The sequence below is a fragment of the Cygnus atratus genome, chromosome 1 (genome assembly GCF_013377495.2).
Source record: "Cygnus atratus isolate AKBS03 ecotype Queensland, Australia chromosome 1, CAtr_DNAZoo_HiC_assembly, whole genome shotgun sequence".
Classification (NCBI taxonomy): Eukaryota; Metazoa; Chordata; class Aves; order Anseriformes; family Anatidae; genus Cygnus; species Cygnus atratus.
This window is the reverse complement of record NC_066362.1, coordinates 45,262,299-45,287,627: the sequence shown is the minus strand read 5'-3', so window position 1 is coordinate 45,287,627 and position 25,329 is coordinate 45,262,299. Positions and strand designations below refer to the sequence as shown.

Sequence of the window (25,329 nt, the reverse complement as noted above, 5' to 3'; positions counted from 1 at the left end):
AGGCCTGCATGCTTACAAGGGCTGGCTTGGAGATTATTTTCTTACCTGTGCAATACCCAAGCATTTCCATCATCTAAAAAAATAATTCTAACAGCCCATCTTTTATACAGCAGTAGGTTCCAAGAAGTGTTGTGGCAGGACTTCACTTCTCCCTTGTCATAGGCAAGACTGGATTGGTGATTAGAACAGTCTATCAAGAACTATTGACTATGTTTCCCCTAGGGTGGAACAATAGGCTGAGAAAGGGCAGAAAGAAGAGGTGGAAGCTGTTAATTCTGTTTGAATTTGTACTGAGGGCTCTCTTCTTCTATGCTATTTTTGATTTATTGTTTGTTATCTGCAGCTTTGGGGGATTTTCTTTAATCTACCTAGAGCACACAATAAGCATAGAAGAAATAAAAGAAAACTATATATATCTATGTCAGTACAGCATCTGTTTCCAAGTCCTCAGTATAAGCCATTGTATATGCAGTGAGGCAGCAACAAAGCAATATTGCACAAACAAAAATATTTGGTTCTCAAAGAGTTCTACAGCTTAGAGAAATTTTTAAAATAATGAAGGATGGCTTGAAGTTGCCTTTTGAGAAACTTTATTTCCCAAAATATATCAACTTAATAGAGCACTGCAAAGATGGATTCCTTAAGCCTTGTGCACATTGCCATGCAATAGGCACCGTATCCTTAGAACTGGATATCACTCATGGAAACAAAAGATCCCCAAAATATGAAACTGCATTAGCTGCATTAGTAAGAGGAGTTACAAACATAAAACCTCACTTCCTGTGATGGATGAATGTAGTTTACTGAAGGACAGTAGTGCGGTTTCTTTTGAAAAAAAAAAAAATCTTTTTTTCCCATCAGCAATCAGGTAGTTGAATCGTGTACAAACTGTGACTCAAGAAAAACAGCAGTAGAAAAAGCTAAGACAGCGTAATAAAACCAGAATGGACCGAGACATATATAACAGTAGGGAATTCACTGCTAGGAAGCCTGGAAAACAGCCAGTGATTCTAATACAAGTTAACAACCTCTCTAATCATCAGAGGAAAGGTACAGACCACAAGTAAGTTCTAGACTGGATGCTCTGAGAGCTAGGTAAATACACTGATGCATCCATCATGACAGAATGATCTGATCTTCAAGCGTAAAATCACCCAGACAGTCATGCTGCCTGACCTGGGAACAATCATTGGCTTTACTCAGGTTAATAAAAGCTCTTAATTCCAGTGACACTGTCCACAGAAAATAAGAACAACTATATAATCCTAAAGGAGGTCCCTTGGGATGAGTAGTGATAAACTGCAGTAGCAGGTAATCTGGTCCAAATGCTGTTAAGAGAATCTCTAGTGCAGTCTTACTGTTCCACGAGGAACAGCAACAACATACAGGTTTGATACCCACATCCACAGAGCAATGTACATTTATAAAATAGTGTACTCCCTGCTGGGATCGAGATATAAACCATCCAGACACTTAGCACTTTTACAGTTGCCCTTAGGAGATGCTTTTAAGCCTAGAAGAAACCATCTTTTTCATTACTTGAATCAAAACCTTTTACACCAAAGGCAGCAAAAAGCTGTTCATAGTAAGAAGTGGTTGTTAACACAGATGAGATAATTCAGGATAACTTCAGATCTTAAAACAGTCAGTTTAATCTATAAATTGTACTTACTTCAATTTAAGTAACAACAGTTTATAGGGATAACTGCAAATAAAAAGAAACATTGCTTATATGAACTTCAGAAATAACTAAGTACTTGAGCCTGAAATATGAGGAGTTTTTTACCCCTGTATGCATCAGTGAGAATTAAGGACATTTAGCATTTTGTGGGAGCAGGCCCTAGCCTCATTTGAAGCAGATGGAAATGGTTGTATTAATTTACATGAATAATGATGGTGGTGTGCTTTACAGGTTCAAAAGCTCTTTGCAAACAGTAACTGTGGAAACACTCCAAGTTAGTTTTTGTAAGCTTTATTAAGTTAGCAGTTTCACAGAGAATTTGAGATCTTGGTACGTGTTAATCTCAGCAAGTGCCACTTAGGATTTAGAACAGCATCACTGACACAGGGTAAAATATGTGTCTGGAGGTAGGGATTATGAAAGGCTTTCTCTGAAGAACCCTGACTCCCCAGTGACTTTCATTCCCTTCAGCACCAGAGAGAAAGAGAAAAAGAAAACAAAAGGAAAAAGAAAAAGGGGAAAAAAAAAAGAAAGAAAACAAAAAAGCACCAGAAAACTGCATCCCAGAGCATAGAGTGGTTTTCTTTGTGAGATAAATGTTCCATAAGTAACTAAAACAAAAATCCCAATCTACAATTCTGCTTTGTGTTTTGGAAAAGTTGTCAAACACTTTTTCACTGTGTACATAAAATAGGGACAGTGATAGCTTTTTTTCCACATGTATTGGGGATGAAAAGCACTGTGTACAAGCTTTACAAATATCATTATTCTTTGATTGATTCTCTGATTATTGTATTATTACTGTATAGTTTTATTATCCTCATTGCCAGAGCATCACAGGGATCATTTGAATGTCAGATTTAACATGTAAAAGCAATTACTTAGAAACAGTACTATAGTTTTTGAATTGGCCATGTTCTAAAAGGCTGTTTCTTCTCTGTTACAGCTGTATGAAAAGGTAGCTCTTTTCCTGACAAATTTAGGTAAGTGGTGTTAAATACACAGTTCAATGATATTGTGCTGATTTTTTGTCCCTATATTGTGACAGCATTCAAACTGTCTGTATAGATATGAAAAGTCCTGATTAATTTTATATCTATAAGAATGAATGTTTTTCTTAAGTTTAATAAAGAAGTGTATCAACTAAGCTATAGTGCGATTGAATCAGCAGTAACAAGAAACCCACCTGCAGTCCTTGATTCCTGTTCCAACCCCTTACCTTGTAAAAAGTTAAACAAGTTGTTACCATGGGGGCAGAAGCATAAGTTTTCAGAGAGACTGAATGTTCAAAACTCCCAGATTTTGCAGAAACCTGGAAACAAGGGAATCACTTTTGGAAGCCAGATTCGTAGCTTGAAACTGAAGTTCTTACTGACTCTCAAACATATCTGTGTAGGAGGGTCAGTATTTGGGAGGGAAAATAACAAGGTGACTTGTCAGCTTTGCCAACACCTGAACTCTAGCGGTGCTCTAAGTTTAAGTAATTTTTCAGGTCAGCCTTAAAGGTGATCTTTATGCTAGGGTAAGGTTGACATATTTCTTTGGTTTTACAGTCAGCTTGTACTAGAGTAGCAAATCACTCATCTACCTTCAGCTCAGGCAGCCTCTGGAGATCTTGATCACACTGGAAGATTGCAGTGGTTGGTGGCAGTTGGCAAGGGCTCCTTGATGTCAAGAAGCCTGAAATGAAATGCTTGCTAAAGTCCTGCTAAATCAACCATGTCATTGAATGTGCATGAGAAGTTGTTTTAGGAGATTATTCAGAGTTTGTGGATTATCTGTGTACATTGCTGATGTTCAGTAATATATTTTGGACCAGGACTACAGATTTCCACCTCTGCTTAGAGGATAGAGGAACAGCTAATGTTAGCTAATGTCAGGGCTTTTCTACATCTGGAAAGTCCTAGGTGATGTGTTCAAAGTGTGTCGGTGTGAGGTAGCATTTTGTTCTGTTGTTTCTTAAATTAAGATTCCTCATTTTTATGTCTTAAATTTAAAATATTATTGCCATTCTGCATCCATGGAAAAGACACCTACTAGTTACAGTTAAGAAATACAACTTTCAAGTATGTGGTTTGTGTAGGCTATGCACTTTTTTCCCTTTGACATCCTGGGGACAGTAAGACATGGTCTAGAGACCTTGAAGTTTGATTACTTTCTGCCAGGTTATCATCAAGGTAGGTCTGCTTCTTGTAGCCTCTGCAGATAGCGCTTGTGTTGAGGACTCAGTGGGTCAAACTGTTCTGACCATGTTCAGCCTTTATTGTGCTATTTACTCTGGTGGCCTAAGTAGCTGATTTAATTTGAATGATCTTTATCAGTGTAATAAGCTCAGAGTGGATTTGGCAGCAAAGCTACATTCAGGATGTCCTTCTTCGTATTTTACATGACCTTTTTGGAGCTCATGTCTGTGTTACTCCAGAGTTTTGCCATTCACTCTGATAGAAGTATGAGCAAAGCTTCAGCTGCAGCAGCCCTATAAAAGTCAAACTTATCCTTTCCACAGACTGACATCAAAAATACACAATGCTTCATTTCTTTCTGCTTAGCTGAATATATATGTAGTGGCATGCACAGACTTGGCTTTCTTGACAAGTTACTTCCAAATTTATAGAGCAGTTGTTAATTAATAGTCTATTTTACAGTTTTGTTGAGTCATCTATTTGAAATTTCCTCATGGGTAGTGTGGCTCCAATTAAAGAGAATCTAGTTTATCATTTTTGTGATTGTACACCCTTTGAAGTACATATACAAGTACTACCATTATGATGCCCAGAACTGTCGTAACTACCTCTACTTCTCTGATTACTCCTGTTCATAGCAATGTATTAGTAACAAACAGGTTCATGACTACTGGAAAGTAGTTGCAGGACATGGTAGTGGTGTGTTGGTGTAGTAGTTATTTTGTTAACTCCTGCCTTGATTACCCTGTAGATTAAGGGCCAAGCTGAAGTGAAGGCATATGTCTTCCCCTTTCCTGTTTGCCTACCCATCTATTGCAAAGTATTTTTTCTCTATCTTCTGTGAGGAGCTCCCTGGGACAAGGAAAGTGGCACTTTGCTGATACCTGTATAAAGTCCTTAGGTGCCAGCAAGGTAGGCACATCCATGAAACAGAACCAGAAGGAGGATTTACTTCGGTTCAGTGTGACGTTTGTAACAAAAAGGCACAGCTTATAGTGACAAGCTTTGCATCTGTGTCATCATGGTAGGCTGCAGAGCGGGAAATGAGAGAAAAACCTGAGTCTGTAAGAATATACATGTTATCTTGCAGTCTCCTGGAAATATACGTATCCAGATACCTAAACAGGTTTCTGAGACTTTACAAGCTAGCTTGCTGTGTGCTTCTTTTGGATATAATTTCTACTGTCAGCTTATATATTGAAATCAGCAGGCTATTTACAAACACATTGCCAGCTCAGATAGGTGCCTGCAGCCTTTGTGCCCAGTGAAATTGTTAATCTGATTAAGCCTCTCAGGCTCTGCTCTCTTTCTTCACAGAACAGCCTCGTACCGAATCTGAGTGGGAGAACAGTTTCACTCTGAAAATGTTTCTTTTTCAGTTTGTCAACCTGAACAGCTCTACCTTTTATATAGCGTTCTTCCTTGGAAGGTAGGATTCATATCTTCAACCTCATATTCACAAAATAAGTAGAGAGAGGAAATAAGATTGTCAGTAATGAAACAAAATAGGACCATACTATCTCACATCTTAAAATGCAAATTTCTTACTAGCAAAGTGGGCAAATTACAGTTTTATTTTCTTTTCAAAGGCTCAGAAACAGACATGTAGTTTTCATTTCCTAGCATCATATTGACTTAATGCTAACTCTTAGCAATTTCACAACTGGGAACTGATGCCACCCCCAATAATACGCATGCAGGCCACTTAGCTCTCTCTTCATGTGTGTAATTTGTATGGTAAGTAAATAATTCAACATTGGGTCTTTTTTTTTCTTTCTGAGTATTGAATACTTTGCTGCTTTTATTATGAGATTTGAACTGTTAACAATGAATTAGGAGCCATCAGATTTTTTTTCCTAGGGAAAACTAACATTTACACTGATTTCATGGAAAGGCAGATACCACAGCCTGAATAAGAAAATGGACTGGCAGTTGAAAACCATTTTTGACTGACATAAGCAGTTTTATTTACATTTCCTCTCTGCTCTGCATATGCTGAACATCAAACAGCACAGTACTTGGTATTCACATAAAACTTGAAGTAAAAATATATTTAGCCCTTCATGTGAATTATTCCAGGAATCGCCAAATCGTTTTTGCTGCACAACATCTTTTATAGTTAGTCATGCTAAGGTGACATTAGATTAAAACAACAGTGTGAGCTTTCTTCTACTGCTGTGAACAGACTGCTCATACAACATCGTTGATGTATATTTGTGTGTTAAAGATTTACAGGACACCCTGGTGCCTACCTAAGGCTGATAAACCGGTGGAGACTGGAAGAGGTGGGTGCTTGCTAACTCTTGTGATACTGAAATAAGGTACACACTGATTTATTTGCTGCCCACAGATGCAGTAAATGCAAGCAGAGGCAGACACATAACTCTGTCTAAGTATTTTTGAGTGTGCTATTGGGTTTTGAGATGCTTTCTGACTCCATACTGCTGACACTCTACCATCTGCTACAAAACCATCCTTATATTGATATATGCCCTTTCAGTGCTAGCAGTTTCAGTCTGTGCATCACATTTGTATAGTTTAGCCTTTTCTTACATTTTTGTGTTGGAAGGCTTTCGTCCTTAAAATGAATCAAAGTCAGATATGAATCTGACAAATTTTTGCTTCTGAAAAATTCCTTCCTTTCAGCTTTTCTAGCCTTGCTGACCAGGGAGCTATATTAATAAAATAACAATTTAAAACATAGATACATAAAATGTACTTAAAAATTGACCAAAACACCTGAACAAACTTCCCGAAAGAGTGATTGACATAATGTTGGATGTTTACAAAGTCATATGAAATTAGAGAGAAGTGAGGGATTGCTTTTGCAAGTCAAGTACCAACCCCTTTTTTTTTTTGGCAAATACATTCAGAATTCAAAAACCAGTTATTGAAGGTGAACAGCAGCAGTTTCTGTATTGGTCCTGTAGCATTCAGTGCTGCTGTTTGTACAGTCAAATCCTGTGGTTTCTTTCCTGCTTTGCAGATGAATAATGGAAACAGCTTTGCAAATACATGACAAACGGCAAGTGGAAAATGCAGGTCTTTACACTGCCAACATGAATTTACAAACACTTCCAGATGTCTAAATATTTTCATTTACAGAGGTCATCCAAACATTAGCAAAAATGAATAATTTGAAAAGGCTGTCCTAATTTTGAAGTAGTGAATTCTGTACATTCAAGGAAAAAGTAATAAATGGGCAGATAGACTGAACAACCGTCCAAAGTCTGAGGGGGACCAAGTTGACCTAACCTGCTGCAAAAAGAACATGATATAGCCTAGGCCGGTGTCCCTGGTTATATTCAGACCACAGTGTACATAGCACATTAGTGGTGTTATGGCTGTAACATCACTGCTACTTCATTAGTACTTCATCTACCTCTCTTAGGCTATATTTGCTTGTGTGATGATTCCTAAAAATAGAAGGATGATGATTTAATAATAATGCTAGTGAAGTTAATTAAAAAGTGTTTGTGCTACCCTGTTAATCTAAAAGAAACTCAATGAGGTCAACAGAAACCTCAGCAGGGACCCTGATTATGAGGACTGTATAATGCAGTATGTATTAGAAATTCATATTATGTTTTGTTACAGGTCATAACTAATTTCAGTTTTTTTCTCCCTAAAAAATAAAGAGAAATAGTTCCAGTTATGTGACAGTAATCTGCTTCACTTACCCATAATATCCAGGATTTAACGATACATCTTGGACTCCACTGTTTGGATCTGCAAAGTCAATTATACAAAATGCTGTTTGAGGGCAGAAAGTTTTGGGCACTTTCTGTGTCTTCTTTATGGCATTGCCTAAATTTTTACTAGCTGAGCATCTCTCCCCAGACCAACACCATTTCTTCAAGGCCTGGACCTATGGCTAAAACAAGTAAGCACTCAGAAAGAGACACTGAGAACTGCTGTTTGACAGTTAGGGACTTTCAGTTCTTCAAGAAGAGAATACTTTCAGGAATCTACTAAGTCGTATACGTTATAAGTACTCAATAAACAGTATTAGGATTATCCTCTAGGCATAAACTCTTTGCATGTGCAGCCAGGAGAAAATTTTTCTTCATTTTTTGACTTGAGGCATAATCAGACTCCTTAAAAGCTATTGTAATCCTTGGAGAAATTTGGTAGCCTTTACCTCTATCCTACCTACAATTCCATAACATACTGTCCTGGTTTCAGCGAGGATAGAGTTATTTGAGTAGCTGGTGTGCTGCTTAGCTGCTGGCCAGGTTAAACCACAGCACATATTAGCAGTATTAGTGTGAAAACCATATTTGTTTCAGCTGATTCTGTCCCCTGCAGAGAATTAGATGATAGGCTTACAGGGGTCATGGTATGATACAGTTTTGTATGCTCCCGTAAGTTTATATTATAAGAAACATTAAAGAGAACAGCATTAAATTTCCTTTAAGTAAATTGTCTAATATAAGTGTTTGCTCTTTAAAAAATGCTTAAACTGAGCATTATTTCTACTTAACCTTTTGTTTCTTTTTTCTGTAGTGTCACCCTAGTGGATGCCTTATTGATCTCTGTATGCAAATGGGTATTATAATGGTGCTAAAGCAGACATGGAATAATTTCATGGAACTGGGCTACCCGTAAGTAAACATAATGTCTATGCTTTTGTAGGTCACAGAAGGATACTAAGTTTATTGTTTTTTTATGACCAGTTACATAAAAGCAAGGTACAGTAGCCATTAATATAGAAAATTTCCCTTAAGACAGACAGCTCTTAAGCTAGATTTCCAGACTTGTAGAGATAGTTGTTGTTGTAGGTTTTTTATGTTGGATACGGTTTGAAAAAAAGGAAAGTGTAATATAGATCTTAACAAATATTATGTGATAATAATATTATGTGAGAAATACTTGATTCCATTAAATCATATTCCCTGTTTCAAAACTCCTTAAAAATAACTGTAGGACCACTGTATTCCTTGCACAGGCAATATTGTATGTATCATTTTTTATCTATACCAGGAAATTCTAAATTGGATTTCTCCTTGCTGGGTGATAAAAGATGCCTGAAAGGGCAGGTATGAGCTGGAAAAAATGCATTGCTGGCATATTCGCTCTCAGAGATAGAAAAATGTACTGACTGGTATGTAGACAAATTCCCTGGTGATCTTCTGGGTATTGTGGAGCTGTGCCCTAGCTACAAAGGTTGACAGTTATTCATTTTCTATTGGTTCATTTCTTATTGATTAGTATTTAATAAGCATGATTAATAGAGACAGTTGATGCTAGAGACTGTGGCAGATCATCAAGTGAAATTAGCAAGTGTGAAAACATTAGAGAGAGTTGACATTGTCAGAAAGTTTGCCCTTGCAAAGTTCTGCAGTTCTGAGGGATTTGCCTTGCTGCAGGATCCGCAGCAGAGCTAGTGCAGAGGTCGGTGCCTGAACTGCAGAACGTGTCGCAGCAGTGATTTCAGGCAGCCTCTGCGGTGATCACATCCAGCCGTAAGGATGATGGAGTAAATGGTTTAAATGCACAGAGTAATGGTCAATCAAGGTACTCAACATTCACTATTTTTCTGTCTTCCCCAGCCAGTGCCTAGCGCGCTTCTCGCCAGGATTTTGCAGCTGTTAAGGGTGGAGGAATTAGCGGAGTGGGGAGGGGGGAACAGCAGCAGCAACATTGATCCTTCTTTTTCCACTCCCAGACTCTTTTGTCAGTTTTCATTAGATCTTTCTGCTACCTACTAATAGGGATTTTGAAACCTAATAATAAACACTGAAGAGAATTAAAGAAGGTGACAGAAGTAGATAAGAGGGGGTTGTTTAAGAACAAGTGCTTTAATAGGAATAAACTATTTTAAGTAAAGTCAGTCCCTTCATTTAGAGTCACAACACAAATCACACAGTCACAGCAATGTGAGAAGCTTAAACCTGTTCTACTGGGAGATGTGTTTTCTCTCCAGCCCTTTCACACTACCTCTCTAGCCCTGATATGCTGCAGGCAAGCACATTTCCTTTTTGTATGAAAAAACCACAGTTATTTCTGCTAGGAGCATGACTGGAGCCACATGGATGGCCAGAGGATTTAGAGGCAACCCTGCAGTCTAGAACATCACTGCCCCTCCGTGCATACCCTGGCTATTGCCTGCCAAGTCCCAGGCAGTGCCAGCACTGTGCCACTCCAAAGCTGATAGTGGGGAGTACTTCTCCGTAAGATAGTCCTAGGAGAGATGCCACAGCAGCCTGTTTTGGAGAGTGCTATTTTGCATCATTTCAGGGTGGCAGTCCAGCCCTGGTGCTGGTGTGTGCTCCCACAGGGACCATGGGGGCACACAGCAGGAGTCTGCCATGCTGCCCAGGGCTCCAGGTGTTCTTTAGCAACAGGAACTCCGGTGCCTGCTGTTTCATCTCACACTGATATGTATGGCACTGGCTTGTGTTTTGAAATTTATAACTGAAATTTAAAAACTAGGTTTCAAAGGTATCAAAGAGAGGCCCTAGGTTTGGTGTGCAAGGGCCTTTATTGTTTCATAGTTCCATGTGTTCATACAAATGCTGGCATGTCAGTGTGGTGCTTCTGCTTCATACAAACACCACCTCAAGACCTTTGAAAGTATTTTACAGTTCTCTCCTGCACTGTATGTACATTTGCAATAACTAGGAAACAAAGTATAAATTATTGTTTCATTTGGAGGTGGGAAACTGCAATTTCTAGTTGATATTATTCCTGGAAGAAGAACACATATCAATATTAAAACCTTATTGCATTACATTGCTCATATTTTGCTCAAATATAAATCAGAAAAAGACATCGCTTCGAATTGTACTGTCAGTCTTCAGCATTAGTAACACTGGTTATGGGTTTCTGCTCACACAAAGGAGGAAATAACTGGGATACATCTCAGAGTACAGGTCTCCCACCCACCTCATCCTGCATTTTGCCTTTTTTGCAGGAATTCATTTTTCAGCCCTCTCACCTTCTCATAGTCAGGACAAGAGAGGCAAAGCCCCATAATCATCAGTCACAACCATCTTTCATTCACAGGAATGTCCTTTTTAACCAGTTTTCACATTGATGACTGTCTGAATTATTTGGGTGAGTTAGCACCTTCTAACTTGCTGAGATGAAGGGGCCCACCACATTTTTGGAGAAAAGCTCTTGTGTTGTTTCGCTTTCTATACTAATTATAGCTCAAGTCCTTTTTGGCCCAGTAAGTGCAATTCCTTGACCTGGAGAGGCAAAGGTGTTTACTTCAGACGTGGGCACTCATTTCCATTCTGGCTCAGTCTCTCCCGTGCCCCTACACTTGCATTTCTTCAGGAACAGCATGTTTCCTCTGAAGTCCAGTTCAGTCTTCCCCTTCCACGGTGGAGAGCTCTCTTAAGTCTGCTGTTAATCTCTTGGCCACCACATGTTGTCAGTAGTCCACACACTTCTTTCTGCCCCTCATTTCTCTGAATGTTTGGCTGCAGACCCTATAATTACGTTCAATGTATTTCCTTCCCTTCCAGGATAGCTCAGGGACTGCCACCCCCACACAGTGTAGAGCCATGCAGAGATACCATCACACACAGGAAGGGATCAAGCAGCATTAGCACTCTGGTTACTGGTTTCTCACTTAGAGCTTAACTGTCTCCACACAACATTGTGTCCTGCCTTATAAACAGACCCTGAAATGATTTGCCATTTTGTATAGACAAAAATAAGCTAAATAAGTAATAAAAAGATGTCAAAACCCCTTTTTCATTTTAGTAACATCCCACTAGCCTTATCTGTTTTCATACCTATTACACTGTGTCTTCGGCCACATGCATTACTAATGCTCTGTTTTCCTGTGCATTGGAAAATTCGTTCTGCAAGGTATGTTGTGCATGCTCAGCCTCTTCCAGTTTATCAATGAATAGCCAATAACAGTCTTTATTTGTTTTCTTTAATTTATTTGAAAATGTAGGCTAATTCAAAACTGGTGGACCAGGAGAAAACTACGGCAAGAGTATGGCACACAAAGAAAAACAAGCTTCCCACAGTGGGAAAAGGACTACAACCTGCAGCCTATGAATGCTTATGGACTCTTTGATGAATACCTAGAAATGAGTATGGCACTGACCTTAGCTCTCTCTTTCACTAGATTTTAATGGTATTGCTTTTTTTTGATGTGGGCTGGTGTGCATTTTAAACTATTGCTGTGTGGAGCTAAAGAGGCTGCAAAACAGTTCTTATTCTTACAAGTCAGGTGAGGAATGGGAGTGGATTTCTAAGAGCCAAACCAAGTCAATGCAGCTAACCACACTGCTGCTGGTTTGCTAACCCCGCATTTATGACATGCTTCTGAATCTGGCTTCATATGAGGAAGGTTGTTTTCTAAATAGCAGCCCATCTCTTCACCTGTATATGTTTCTGAAGAAGTTTGCTGCGTTTTGCTTAAGGAAGTTCCCTTGGGCTTTTATTTTAAACTGAATGGAACAGACTTGGATGATTGGTTATGTTTAAAATTCACCATCATCTACTGCCTCATGTTTACAAATTAGCTTGCTGTCAAAAGGCATTGCTTTATCCAGAGGAAAGGGGAGAATAACTGCTGTAACAAATGTTAAAGAACAAAAAACTTTTGCCCTGTGTGACCGAACTGTGTTTATCATGAAAGTTTTTTTCTTTTCTCCCTCACACAATTCTTTTCGAATTAATGGCAAATCTGGGAGTCTGAAGACCTGCCTCAGGAAACTTACATAAGGTTTCAAACTGCTGCCTACTTGTACAGTAAACCCTAATCTTTGCAAATATTGAGAGATCCTAACTGGTGCTGGAATAAAAATGTAAATTTCTAAAAGCATAGATTGTCCACCTCCAAACTCTTCTCCAAATTACAAAATCTAGATGTTGAAATCCATTCTGGTGATTGATGTGCATTTGATTTGGTCATCCTTGCTCTGAGATTTGGCAAGAAAGTTCTGCATAATTGTCACAAGATTATTGTATAGTACAGCACAATAAGGAATGTTCGTACATGTGATACTTCAGTATCTGAGAACTTGGAATTAGAGCTCAATAGTTACACTGTGACCTTTCCCTTTCTTTCCTAGTTCTTCAATTTGGATTCACAACCATTTTTGTGGCAGCTTTTCCACTGGCACCACTTCTGGCCTTACTTAACAATATTATTGAAATTCGGCTTGATGCATACAAATTTGTCACCCAGTGGAGAAGACCTTTAGCTTCAAGAGCCAAAGATATAGGTGAGTTCTTTGTTACATGTGTGTGCTATTTTTAGGGCAAAATACTGACCACTTCAAGAAATTTTCAGTCGTCTTCCACATTAACAATACACAATTTGACTGTTCCAAAAAGCTTTAAACATCTATACAGATACCAGTCTATTTATGCAATTAATAGTCAATATTGGGAAAACAAACAAACAAACAAACAAAAAAAAAAAACTTCCTTTAATGACTTTCTGGGTGACTTAACAGCCAAGATGCTGTAATGAAGTGATCAATGTTCTCTGCAGGTTTCTTCTTGTGGCAGACACACTATCTGAACACATGCCACTGCTCAGTTTGAATATAACAACTAGGGAGAGCAGCAGAAACATCAAAGTCAAATTAAAGCAGCCACCATTTGATAAGATTATTGTGTGTTTTCTATTTACCTGACCAAAAATCTCGCCTGTGACTCAGTGGCTATGTCCACTAGGTCCACTCGCATGAGACAGGATGGGTCTAAATCCCAAGAGACTACTTGTCCTCAGTGAGGAATGACTACACTGCTAAACACAGGGTTTACATAACTTTGAGGTCACTCATCTATACATTGCTGCAAGGGCTCTCTGGACACATATTGATTATAAATCTCCTCCATCCTTCCAGTGTGCAAAAGCAGAAGGACACAATAAAGCAAACTTATTTGCCCAATGCTGAATCCCTGGTGCACTCCAAAAAAGAGCAGCACTTCCCGTGAAATAGCAGAATCCCAGTCTTTCTGCTGTCAGAGAGCTCTACCATGTACCTCAAATCTATGTCTGAGTAAAGCCTTGTGTGTGAACAGTGTCGCTCTATGAGGAGGTTAGCCAGTACACAGCATACACAGAAGACAACTTCTGAAAAGACGGTTATATAATTTAAATAATAAAAGCACAGAAAAACAGTTGTCGGGTTTTTGTTTTGTTTTGTTTTGTTTTTCAGGCAGATTCAGGTATTATTTCTCAAATTGAGTTGCACTTGGTCCCTATTCAGAAAAGTTTTTAGGGGTAGCATGATGCCTCATTAAAATCAATGGGTACATCTAACCTGCCTTTCATGTATTCCTCACTGATGGTCCTCATGATCAGAGTTGTTGTGTCTGTACCACAAGATCTGTCAGGCAGATAAACTGAGCATACTGGGGGCCATGTACCGCTATACAGCATTAGCATGCTGTGAAGATTCTGATGCAGAGAGGTACGTGCTGGCCAGCCAAACACAAGTTATATGCAAGGCCTTTGTGGCCTGCAGATCATAGATTACATATATTCACAGCAGACACACTGTGTGAACATATGCCACTGCAGATCCTCCTCAAAGGCTGGATAGCCGTCATCATAAGCAAGGAGGCTTACCATGTTTAAAACTGTCCACATGGTTTTGGGGTTTGCTGGAACCAAGATCTTCATGAGCATTGAGATAATTTGCAGGATAAACAAAATTCCCACCCAGTGGGAACATAAATCTTGTCCACTGAGGTCCTGCTGTTCAATAAGAAAAATAATTTTCAGTCAGTGACTCTAATAGAAACTACATAAAAAGGTTTTGGGTGGTGGGACAGCTGCTTCAGAGGATGCAGTATTTGAAGTATTTTGGACCTTGTTTTTCCCGGAGCTAACATACCCTCCTTGTTATACAGGAATCTGGTATGGGATTCTGGAAGGCATTGGAATTCTTTCTGTTATCACAAATGCATTCGTTATAGCTGTGACTTCAGATTTCATCCCTCGACTTGTTTATGCTTACAAATATGGACCTTGTGCGGGCCAAGGAGAAGCTGGACAAAAGTAAGCTTTTCCTTAGGAAAACAGTTGTGCATGAAAAATCTCTTACTTCTTGAATAGATGCAACAGTACCGTCTGTGTATGTACTGATTACACTAACCCAAATGTATTGTTTGTGCTTAGCAGATACTAGGCATAGATATTGACACTTTGCATATTCATAGCGTGGCTTGCTGAGTGACTATAATCTATGACATTAATTCAAGGAAAACATGGCAGAACTGTTGCAGAAATTTGGCATGTCTAGTAGTATGCTGCACAAGTTGCATTTCCTAGCTGGTGTACATGGATAAAATCCTCTCTTCATTCTGAAGCTGTGCAGATATTTATCAGTTATGGATTTGATTTAATCAGCATTTAAAACTTATTCATTAAGCTGTATTTCCTGTATTCAGTATGTCTTGTTCCAAAAAGTAGTGTCTAACAAGATGAAGCAGTTACCAAGTGATAAATCAAGATATACTTACAGAGCAAAGTAATTTGTCTTTCTTCTAAAACTAGAGTCCTTTGATTACATCTTTCAGGAGACATTTGTGAACTGAACCCCTGCTGCCTAAGTAGATTTTCTTTCAGTGTTGGTAAACACTGAGATTACTTTAGAGTGTGCACACTGCCAGCAAGTATGAGTATAGCTGCTACACTGCAACTTGTAAAACCCTGGCTGTTGAGCAGAGGGAAGGTCACTGAATCCAGCTGACCACAGATGGACACATTTTGCAAACAATCTGATAGCTCCATTAGTAAGAACCTGCTGTTCAAAGAAACCCAAGCTAAACAGGAGAGCTTACGTTCTGCTGTTGGGCTTAAGGCAGATTGATTTTTCTTCCTTGCTATAGAAAGTGGTTTCTCCTGTCGCTGCTTTTTTTGCCATCTTTTGGTTGTCAATACTGTTTAACTGTACTGACAGAAGAAGAGCAGCTGGTGTTGCAGTTCTTGATTAGCAATGCTGCTAACTTGCTGTCCTACAAGGGGTCTGGCATTTTAGTAGGTACCTGGGGAAACGTTCCATTTATTTTCATGAAGAGTTAAAAGTCCCTTTGCTGGTAAGGTGTTTGGTCTGGTGCCAGCTGTTGCTGAGCATGTGCCTCTGCTTGTGCTGTGATGAAGATCCATAGGACACTGAGGCACTGTCAGCAATTTTCCTTGCTACTGATTTTCTCAGAGCCACTGTGCAGGACAAAAACAATGCCTTTAGAAATCTGACTTGTGTAAGGAATTAAATGACTCACTGAAACTTGTTTTGAAACTTGTTCTGCATAGGGGAAGTAGCTTGGCTCACAGGGAAAGCTCTTAATTTTTTACAAAACTCTTGTGCAGTGTTATCACACCTTTGCTGCTTTTCTGAGTGAATTTCTCAGCTGAAACCACCAGATGTTAATCCTGTGGAAGAGCCAACTAACATAAAAACTATATATGTCACCATTCTGGATATTGTTATTCATAACTCTGTTACAAAAGCAGGAAGCTACTAAAAAATACACAGGAATATTGAATTTTCTCAAATTAAGGAGTCAAGAACACCTGCTATTAACTAACCATGAGAGAGGTTCTCCTTTCTTTCCCAAGACATCTGTAGGTATTAGATCTGTATAACACCCAGTGATACTAGAAAAATATTGAGATTAAATTAAGTTCCAAATCCAATCACTATGGAGATTTTGACTCAAAGCTAAATGGTACTTAAATGCAATTTCTGAAAGGTTAAATCCATAGTTTAAAAAAAAAAAAAAAAAAAGTCAACTCTAACTGTACAGAAAATGATATAATGGAGAATTTCTTAAAGCTTTTTGAATCTCTGGCAAAACAACCAGAAATAATAACTCAAATTTAAGCTTTCTGGTTTGGTAGTGCTGAATTTTAATAACAGTATTAGACCAAGTCCACCAGATCAAGCCAAAGTGGATTTTTAAACTTCTGTGTAGATCACCCAAGGCTGTTGATACCTGCAGCAGTTCTTGGCAGGACAAAATTGATTTTCAAATATACTTTAAAAGCAGCTTTCACATCTCAGTTGCCTGACCTATCATTCCTCAGTTCAGATACTTGTCTAAATAACTGTAGAATTTTTCTAGAAGTCAAAGCAGTATTATAGCAGATCTGGTTCAATGGATATGTAAGAATCACTTTCTCTTGCTATCTTAAAAATCCCTGTGGGTCAGAACTGCCTGGCAAAACTGTACCAACAAGGGTACTTAGAAGCTATCCTTATGGTAGCTAAATTTGTTCATTGATTACAGCTTTTTGAGAGAATTAGCTGTGTTTTGTGTGGTAATTATATTCATCTTTTGGGTTCTAATACAGTATTTAAAGACAGTGTGCAGTACTGTTTCATGGATGGCTAAGATTGTACCTCTTTCAGTGTTGCAAAATAGGTTTTAAATATCTTTCTGATTTGCTCAGTTCAGCGTATAGGTTAGGCGAATGAAGATAGGTTGATTCAATCCGTCCTTCACCCTCGCTCAAAATCTGGCAACCCTTTATAATTCTGTTGATGGTCTCTAAGTTTAGATTTGTAGATGCTTTGGGTCAAGTATATCAGGAACAGTGGGACAGCGCTGAAAACAGATGGCCACAGTGGTGATGTGGCTGCTTATTTCAGGTTTTGCTAGCTGCAATCTTTTCTTAGTTGACCGGAGAATTTAGCACTTTCTCATCCCCACAGCTCTGCAGCATGCTGAGCAGTGTGTGTAGACTTATATGTGCTTGAGCAGTACAGAGTGAAAAGCACAATGCATGTGCCATATCTCTCCTCAGCCTTATTAATACTAAATTTGAGCCTTCTTGTGACTCCTACAACCCTTTATCAGGCAATGCACATTCCCCTACTCAGTGTTCTCCAAACTCTGCCTAACCTTCCCAATGCTCAGCCACCCTGGGATCTGTTAATAATGAGTTCCTCTGATTAACTATACATTTTGTAAAAAAATTTAAAAAAAAATCATATTTCCCTTAGCTTGTTTTAGGTGTATTGCTATTCCATTTAATTTAATGTCCCTTTGTGCTTGTACCAAGTGGGTGACAGTGGGAGTATTCTAATTATCTTCCAGGTGCCACTCATTATTTTCTAAGCCTCCCTTCTTTTCAAAGGTAACCAGTCCCAGTCTTCACCATTATCTTTGCCAATAAAAATCTGTCATTGCTTCACTTTTATTGTCCATCTGATCTACTTCAGAATTCTTTTATACTGCCTCAGTACCCCTTTCAAATAGTAATAAGTATCACAGTTAAACTGTGGATTTCATGAAACCCAGAGAACATCCTCCTGGGTGTAACAGTTAATGGAAAAACCTTGCTGTGTCTTGTCTAAAGGATTTTTCCCCTCTAGGTGTATGGTTGGCTATGTTAATGCCAGTTTATCAGTATTTCTGGTGTCTGACTTTGAAAACCGCTCAGAACCTACATCAAATGGAAGTGAATTCTCTGGTTCACCATTAAAATATTGTAGGTAAGTATCTGATCAAAATACCTTTCTGCTTTAAGACATTTTAAAGGGGAAACATCATGGTACATTTTGGGTTGAAACTGCTTTTCAGAACTTAAAAAAACAAACAAACAACAAAAAAAAAACTGTGCTATTCAAAGATGCACGTGGCATATGTCTTGGTTGTTACCTGCATGATTCCTTCCTTAGATGCTGGAGAAGTTGAAAAGTGGATATCTGGGAGATGTTCCTAATACAGGATTTGTATAATGTCATGGCTTGAATCAGATGCAACCATTGTGGAGAAATATGGTATCAAAGGGCCAATAATGAGTGACTGATTATATCAGATGAAGTTGTAATTAGATTTTATCATATCCTGTACAAGGAAGTCAACTAAAGATTGCATAGAAGTGACCACATTGAGTTATTTCACGTCTGTCTGGCATAAACAGGGTCTGTCCTAAGCTACCTTTATGAAACCTCAAGTCTATCATTTCCTAACAGATGAATAGTTAATATGTTTGTCATTGCTTACAGGTGTAATTATTAGTAGTAATCATATGCTTCTGGTTTGAATCAGAATAAAATGAGCAGTTAATCATCTTTGTGTCTTCATCATTAGCCAGTAGATTGGGGAAATAGCAGTCTGAGAGTAGCTTGTGATGAGACTTGCAACTGATTAATTTTAATGGTCCAGAGAATCAAAGTCTTAAATGGAGTCCCAGGCAAAAATAGCAAATGACAAATACTGTTGTCATTTTTCTATGGCAATACTACTTTGCCAGCAAGAGTCCTGGTAGCTGCAGGTACAGGTAGCCCCAGTATTTTTCACTTTGAAAAATTAATATGTATTTTCATGAGTGCCTCAAGAAAAAGATTCTCTGTGATACACCAAAAGTCACTGATACCTTGTGATATCGTGGCATTTTTATTTGTACTTATAAGATCAAGTGGTGTAGCATAGTGCTTTCACTTAGATTAATGCTTTCATTTAAATAACTGATATTTAGGACTCTGTTGAGACTTATTTTTCAGAAAGAATATCCAAATGTTGAATCTGTAGATAATATTTTCTGTGGAGCAGACCTGCTTTCAGAATACTTCATTCCCCATAGTTTGCCATGACACCTTTTGATAGTGTTTTTGGATTCTGATCATTTTCTTCTCCTTCTTTAATTTATTTCTTCCCCAGCTTCAAGCATGAGGTTGCTGCTACTTAAAGCTGGTGGTAGAAAACCCATCAATAAATGCAAAAGTTGTTGCCTCTATATCCCATATATAGAATGCTATTAAAACTGTTGCCATAAATCTCTAGAAGATAAATCTGTTTTTGGAGGGACACTGAATTGTTATGTATACCTACCCTTGAAAGAATGTGAACATCTTACTTACTTTAGCTTCATTTATCAGCTACTTAACTCATCTGCTAAAGCATCAGCCATTTTAATTGCATTTTAAGCCAGGTATTGATAGTGAGGTAAGGAAATATGTCCTGCTGTAGTGTAGGCACTTTTCCAGGAAGGCAGTCTGTCTGAACAAAAAACAGTGGTTATATTCTGTTAACTCATCTAGAACCCAGATAATGCCATGTTATTCTGGTTGTTTATAAAATGTTTCCCCATTTCTTCATGTGTAGTGTGTGCTTCCTAACATGGAGACACACTCTATTGACTTGGGACTTTTGTCCAGGGGCTTCTGTTTTCAGGATGCTTAGGATATTGTAAAACATCCTAACCTATGAAGTCACAGTGCCATTTGCAGAAGGGCAGATCATCTCAGATTTAAGAACTTGCACTGGAGATAATACGATTTGATAGGGTTTTGTTCATGACTTAGACATCAGGACACGGTGTATTTCATTTAGTGTAGCACCCTCTGCAATCTAAGGTGAATCTTCAGGGAGAAATGTGCATTATCTCTCATAGAGATGAAATAACCATTTGTTTCTTTTGTTCATGTGTGTTTTCTTTAGTTTCTTAAAACTAACTTATATATGGGATTTGGGGAATTTTTTATAATGAATTTTCTGTCCCATGTAGGAAACAAATTAAGGAGAATACAATTTTTCCACTACTTTTAAATTGTTTCTGCAATAATATTTTGGAATTATCATGTTGTTAATAGAAATATGTTGCAGCAGGGCAGGTATTTTACTAAATAAAATACTTTGCTTGTCTTTCAGGTACAGAGACTACCGAGACCCTCCTCACTCCCCAGTGCCCTATGGCTACACGCTGCAGTTCTGGCATGTGCTAGCAGCACGGTTGGCTTTCATTATTGTATTTGAGGTCAGTGACCATTCAGGTGACAAGTATTTATAACAAAAACAACAAAGTGAAACAGATTTCCATTTTAAGCTTTTTCATTGGGCTGTTCCATGATGCCACCTCTTGAGCTTCTTGTGTTAGTTTCTGCTATTTGCATTGTGCTTTATATTCTCCTATCTGTTTTCTGAACAGTCACAAGTATTTAGGTTTTAACAAGCAGGAGAATGCAGCAATTTAAAAGCTGTAACAGTGACATGCAAAGGAGAAAGAAATGATGCTTTTAATTACTTTTTGAGTTTGGGCATTAGTACCCTAGTTAGGCTGGAAAGATGTATGTGGGCTAGTGAGTAAGTATGGAACATAATAAGAAAAGATAAAATTTGAACAAGTGAAAAATGAAGACAGTTTAAGTTACAGTGTTTATTCATTTAGCTTTTTTCTCTATTTTAAATACCAGTCATTTCCACAGAATGATTAGCATCACAAAGCTGAAGATGATAAAAAAGATTAAATACCTTTGACAGCGTTCATAATATTAGTACTTACTGTCACTATCTCAAAAATATTTAAAACAAACCAGAGAAAACCCAGCTTCACATGGCTGGTATTCCCATCCTGATTTTGAAAAAGAGAGAGAAGAAGGTAGATAAATAAGCTGTGATCATTTACAAAAAAAGATGCAACTCATAAGGCCTAAATTTCAGGTGCCTGAATATTTCCTGTCAGAACCCAGCTGCTCAGCACAAGCAGTTTGAGATGCATTTTATACTGTGAAGAAGCCAAACAGGGAACAAAAAAATTTTAACTACTCTTTACTCAAGCCTCTTCTCTGAAATCATAGCAACATGGTTTCCAACACAGATATGGAAGCTGTAATCACCATAAATTATTGGCATACTGTTCATGAATACATACTGCATTTCTGACTCACATTACTGTGTAAATTAATTCTGAACTGAGCTCTCAAAGCACCTCTTTTAGACAGAACATTTGAGTTTCTGAGTTAGAAGAAAAGTGAAGGGGAAACCTTTTCTAGATTATTTCTTGCCTTGGGTTGTCTTGGTGGCTCAGCAGAAGTCCAAGTGAATTCCCCTGACTGTAGTTTTCAGCCCTCCCCAAATAAAGGTGGAACACAGCATCACAGCATCACATCTCTCCTTGCCCTATGCTGGGCTAACTAATTGGAGACCAGTCCTATGTAGATCAGCTCTTCTGTGACCTCTGCCATGCTCAAGGAAACATTAGGGCAAAAAAAGATTTCATAGAGGCCTGGTGGGCTTCATCTCTTTGTTTCCTGAGCTGTCCATACTGAGAGCCAGGGTACCCCTTCCCAAAAAGGACTACAAGAATGGCCTTGGCAGGTCAGCCTAAGGAGTTTTAAAATTGAAGAGAGCCTAGTTTTTTGACACAAATAGGCACTTGGTATATAGGTCATTGGAGATCTTCAAAAGCCACCTGGACATGGTCCTGGCTCCATGGGCCTGCTCCAGGTGGCCCTGCCTGAGCAGGGGGGTTGGACAGGATGACCTCCAGAGGCCCCTTCCAACCTGAACCATTCTGTGATGCTGTGTAAAGGCAGCATGGAATAAGGACAAAGGTAACTGCAGCAAGATGAATCAGTCCTGCTGAAGTATCAGTGCCCAGCCAAATGTGCAGCCTGTTGTGGAATAGCTTTTTGGATCTGCCCAATGCTTGCACAAGAGAACTGACTTTGTTTTGCTCCAGCCAAAGCCATAGACTGGCTCATGGCTGTCTCCCTCAGCAAGGACCACACCATTTCTTGGCACTGCAAACCACTTCCTTAACTATCTCTGTGAAATCATAAACATAATTGCAGCAGAAACGATGCCTGTCTTTCACTATAGAAAACACCGATAGATGTATTGTGTTTGCCACAGCAGTTACAGTAGAAGATTGCACTACGAGGTAAGAAATTCAAGACAGGCTGTTGTTGTTGTTTTTTCACAAATTAAGTAAATACTTCAGCTCAGACAACCATTTGACACTGAGCAAGTGGATGTAATTATTTCTGGCTATCTTGGCCTCCCTCAAAAACAAAAAGTACTTCCTATCACTGTAAGAGGAATTATTTGTCCAGGCTAAATGGAGAATGGAGAGTTCAGTGAAAATGCTATGAAGAAGCTGAAATGATGCTTTTTTTTTTTTTTTTTTTTTTTTTTTTTTTAAGATTTGGAATACAAACAGCAATTAAGGTATTGCAGGTTTGAGTTTTTGTTTGAGTTTGTTTGTTTCTCATGAGGGAAGAATATATGGGAAAATATGTTACATTTTTTTTTCAGTGCCTTTCAAAGGAAGAGGTCTGTTTGGAGAAGAAGTACTTTTATTTCTCCAATCTGGAATGAGTGTTCTTGCTGAGATAGAGGATTTTGGTTTCTCAGCACCTCCTCTCAAGTGAAGTGTGTAAATCTCCTAGCACCATCTTTCAAAGAGGTGGTTTCAAAGAGGAGGTTTCATCAAAAGAGGACGCCTGAGCTGTCCTCCCCCATCACACTCAAGCTTTGCTGTGGCATGCCTAAAACACGAGGGACGAAAGATCACCTTGTGTTTAATTGGGATGTTTAATAAATAGCAATACGCCTTTGGATTAGAGATACGGAGTGTAAGGAGGAAAAAAAAAAAAAAAAGCTTTGTTTTGTATGGGTAACATTGCTTCCAGTACTGATGCAAGAGTTTTCCAGCAACAGGAAAGTATTATATCATTTGATCTTCCTTCTCCTGCAGAGGAATCCACTAATACCAGTCCCTGCCCAGACAACCCTACTGTTTGAACACAGAGGTCATACAACAATTTCGAGGCTTCATTTGGACCCAGCTGCTCTTGATCTTTGCTGAGATCCATAGTCCGTTGACTTTGGCTGGAGTTTTTGTGGGGGAAAATCTTCATGATTTGGTTTCTTCAGATTTAGTAATGCTTTAGTTCTAACACAGCATCTTTGTGTGAATTGGAAGGAAGGGGTTTTCAGGAGGTATGGAAATTACTTGTTTTCTTAAGATTTTCATTCTTCAACTTTTTTTTTCTTTTCACAGCACCTTGTCTTTTGCATAAAGCACCTGATTTCCTACTTAATCCCAGATCTCCCAAAAGACCTGAGGGATCGGATGAGGAGAGAAAAATACCTGATTCAGGAAATGATGTACGAAGCAGAATTAGAACGTCTACAGAAAGAACGAAAGGAAAGAAAGAAGAACGGAAAATCTTATCACAATGAGTGGCCATGATGGGGTGAGGAAGAAACTGCTTAAAAGAAGATAGGAATTCAGTTTATAAAAAAATTCCTGGTTTTCTGCAGTGGAGAGTGCAGTGAAAGAGGATTAGTTAATCACTGTTGTGTGCACCTATCACAAGTGTGCCCATGGTTAATATGGTGTATACTGTGGTAAATCTTTCGAAGTTAGGAGTCTTACAAGGCTTAATCTTCTCCAGAGCTAACGTTGGCATGAGCAGAGCAGACCAATGAGTAAGTCTCTGCACTCTTTCCAGGAAGCTCCCATGCATGACTTAAGTTCAGGGCCCTGAACTTTAAAGCAGTTATATCTTACAGTGCTTTACAGAACCATGGCTCCTGCTCATGACCGAGCTGCTATTTCATAGCCAATGACTGCACATTAACAACAAGACAGTACGTGTCCACGTGTGTGGCCAGCACCCACAGCATATGCATGGCAGTGATGGCCTCTCCCATGGTGGACTAAGATGTGTTAGCTTGCATTTACCATCAGTTAAGGTCACATATGTGAACTGTTTCTATAACTTCAGCAGTACCTAAGTATTTTTAGGAGGATATGCTTGATCATGAGGACAATCAGCTTGTCTGACAACTTTTGTGTGCAGAAGTGCTGGCAGATAGATAAGCATCCAAATGTGGCCAGAGGTTACTACTAACTGTAGTGTCACTTATTTGGAAGTATTATTGTGAAAGGTTGGTAACAAGTTTTAAATATTTGAACAGTGCCTTTTCAGCGACAGGACTGTCTGCTCTCTGAAGGAAACAAATCAAGATAGGACATCTTGCCCAAAATTGCCAACATAGTTGTATTGCCAGATGACACCTGGGCCCCATCAGGAATTAGGGTGTATGATACATATAACAGCAGACAGTCTGTGTCTTAAAGACCTAAGTGGGGGGGGAAAAAAAAAAAAAGATGAACAAGGTCAGCAGAACAAGAGAACACAATCATTCAAAATCTCTGCTCTTGTAACTTTTTCTTTATTCCTCTTCGTTATCTAAGGAGGGGAGGAGTGGGAAACAACCAGACTGTGGTCACACAAAATGGCTTGAAATCCTTCATGCACAACAATTCTACACAGGCTGTAGAATTAGATTTGGCTGAAATGGGCCGCTGTCTATATCCTTTTGCAAATCATTTAGCATTAAGAAATTAAAGAATTTGCTGACCATTAGCCCAAAATAGGAGAGTTGTAAGTCTGAAGACTGCTGAAGTGTTGGATGGAGCAACATGAATCAAAATTCTGAGTGTTATGAAAGCCCTACCACCTCTTGTCTCGAAGTGATAACACTGCAATTCTTGCAGAATGTGCGGAGGCATAGTCAGCCACAACATGAAGAAGGAGGTTCAAAAGCCAAGACTGTAAGAAGACAGGTGGAAGTAAATGTATATCTTGGTGATGATACAGCAAGATACAAAGTCCCGGAGCTGATCAATTCACTTTACCCTTTTCTATATAACCGGAGCTCCATCAGAAATATCAAGGAATATTGACCTTGTTAGTCTGAAGGTGTTTAAAAAGGAGGAAAAATCAGCAAATT

At 38.7% G+C, this 25,329-nt stretch overlaps 1 protein-coding gene across 1 annotated transcript in view; it reads left to right on the top strand.

Moving 5' to 3' along the window:
- The window catches only part of ANO4 (anoctamin 4), a 144,333-nt gene extending 120,554 nt beyond the window's left edge, over window positions 1-23,779 (top strand). The window contains exons 19-28 of the mRNA XM_035551662.1: window positions 2,628-2,664; window positions 5,182-5,293; window positions 6,092-6,149; window positions 8,371-8,468; window positions 11,780-11,922; window positions 12,909-13,061; window positions 14,704-14,851; window positions 18,174-18,293; window positions 20,455-20,560; window positions 23,588-23,779. Coding sequence (XP_035407555.1) covers window positions 2,628-2,664; window positions 5,182-5,293; window positions 6,092-6,149; window positions 8,371-8,468; window positions 11,780-11,922; window positions 12,909-13,061; window positions 14,704-14,851; window positions 18,174-18,293; window positions 20,455-20,560; window positions 23,588-23,779 — 1,167 coding nt within the window. The remainder of the gene's footprint in view (window positions 1-2,627; window positions 2,665-5,181; window positions 5,294-6,091; window positions 6,150-8,370; window positions 8,469-11,779; window positions 11,923-12,908; window positions 13,062-14,703; window positions 14,852-18,173; window positions 18,294-20,454; window positions 20,561-23,587) is intronic.
- Window positions 23,780-25,329: the final 1,550 nt, after the last annotated feature.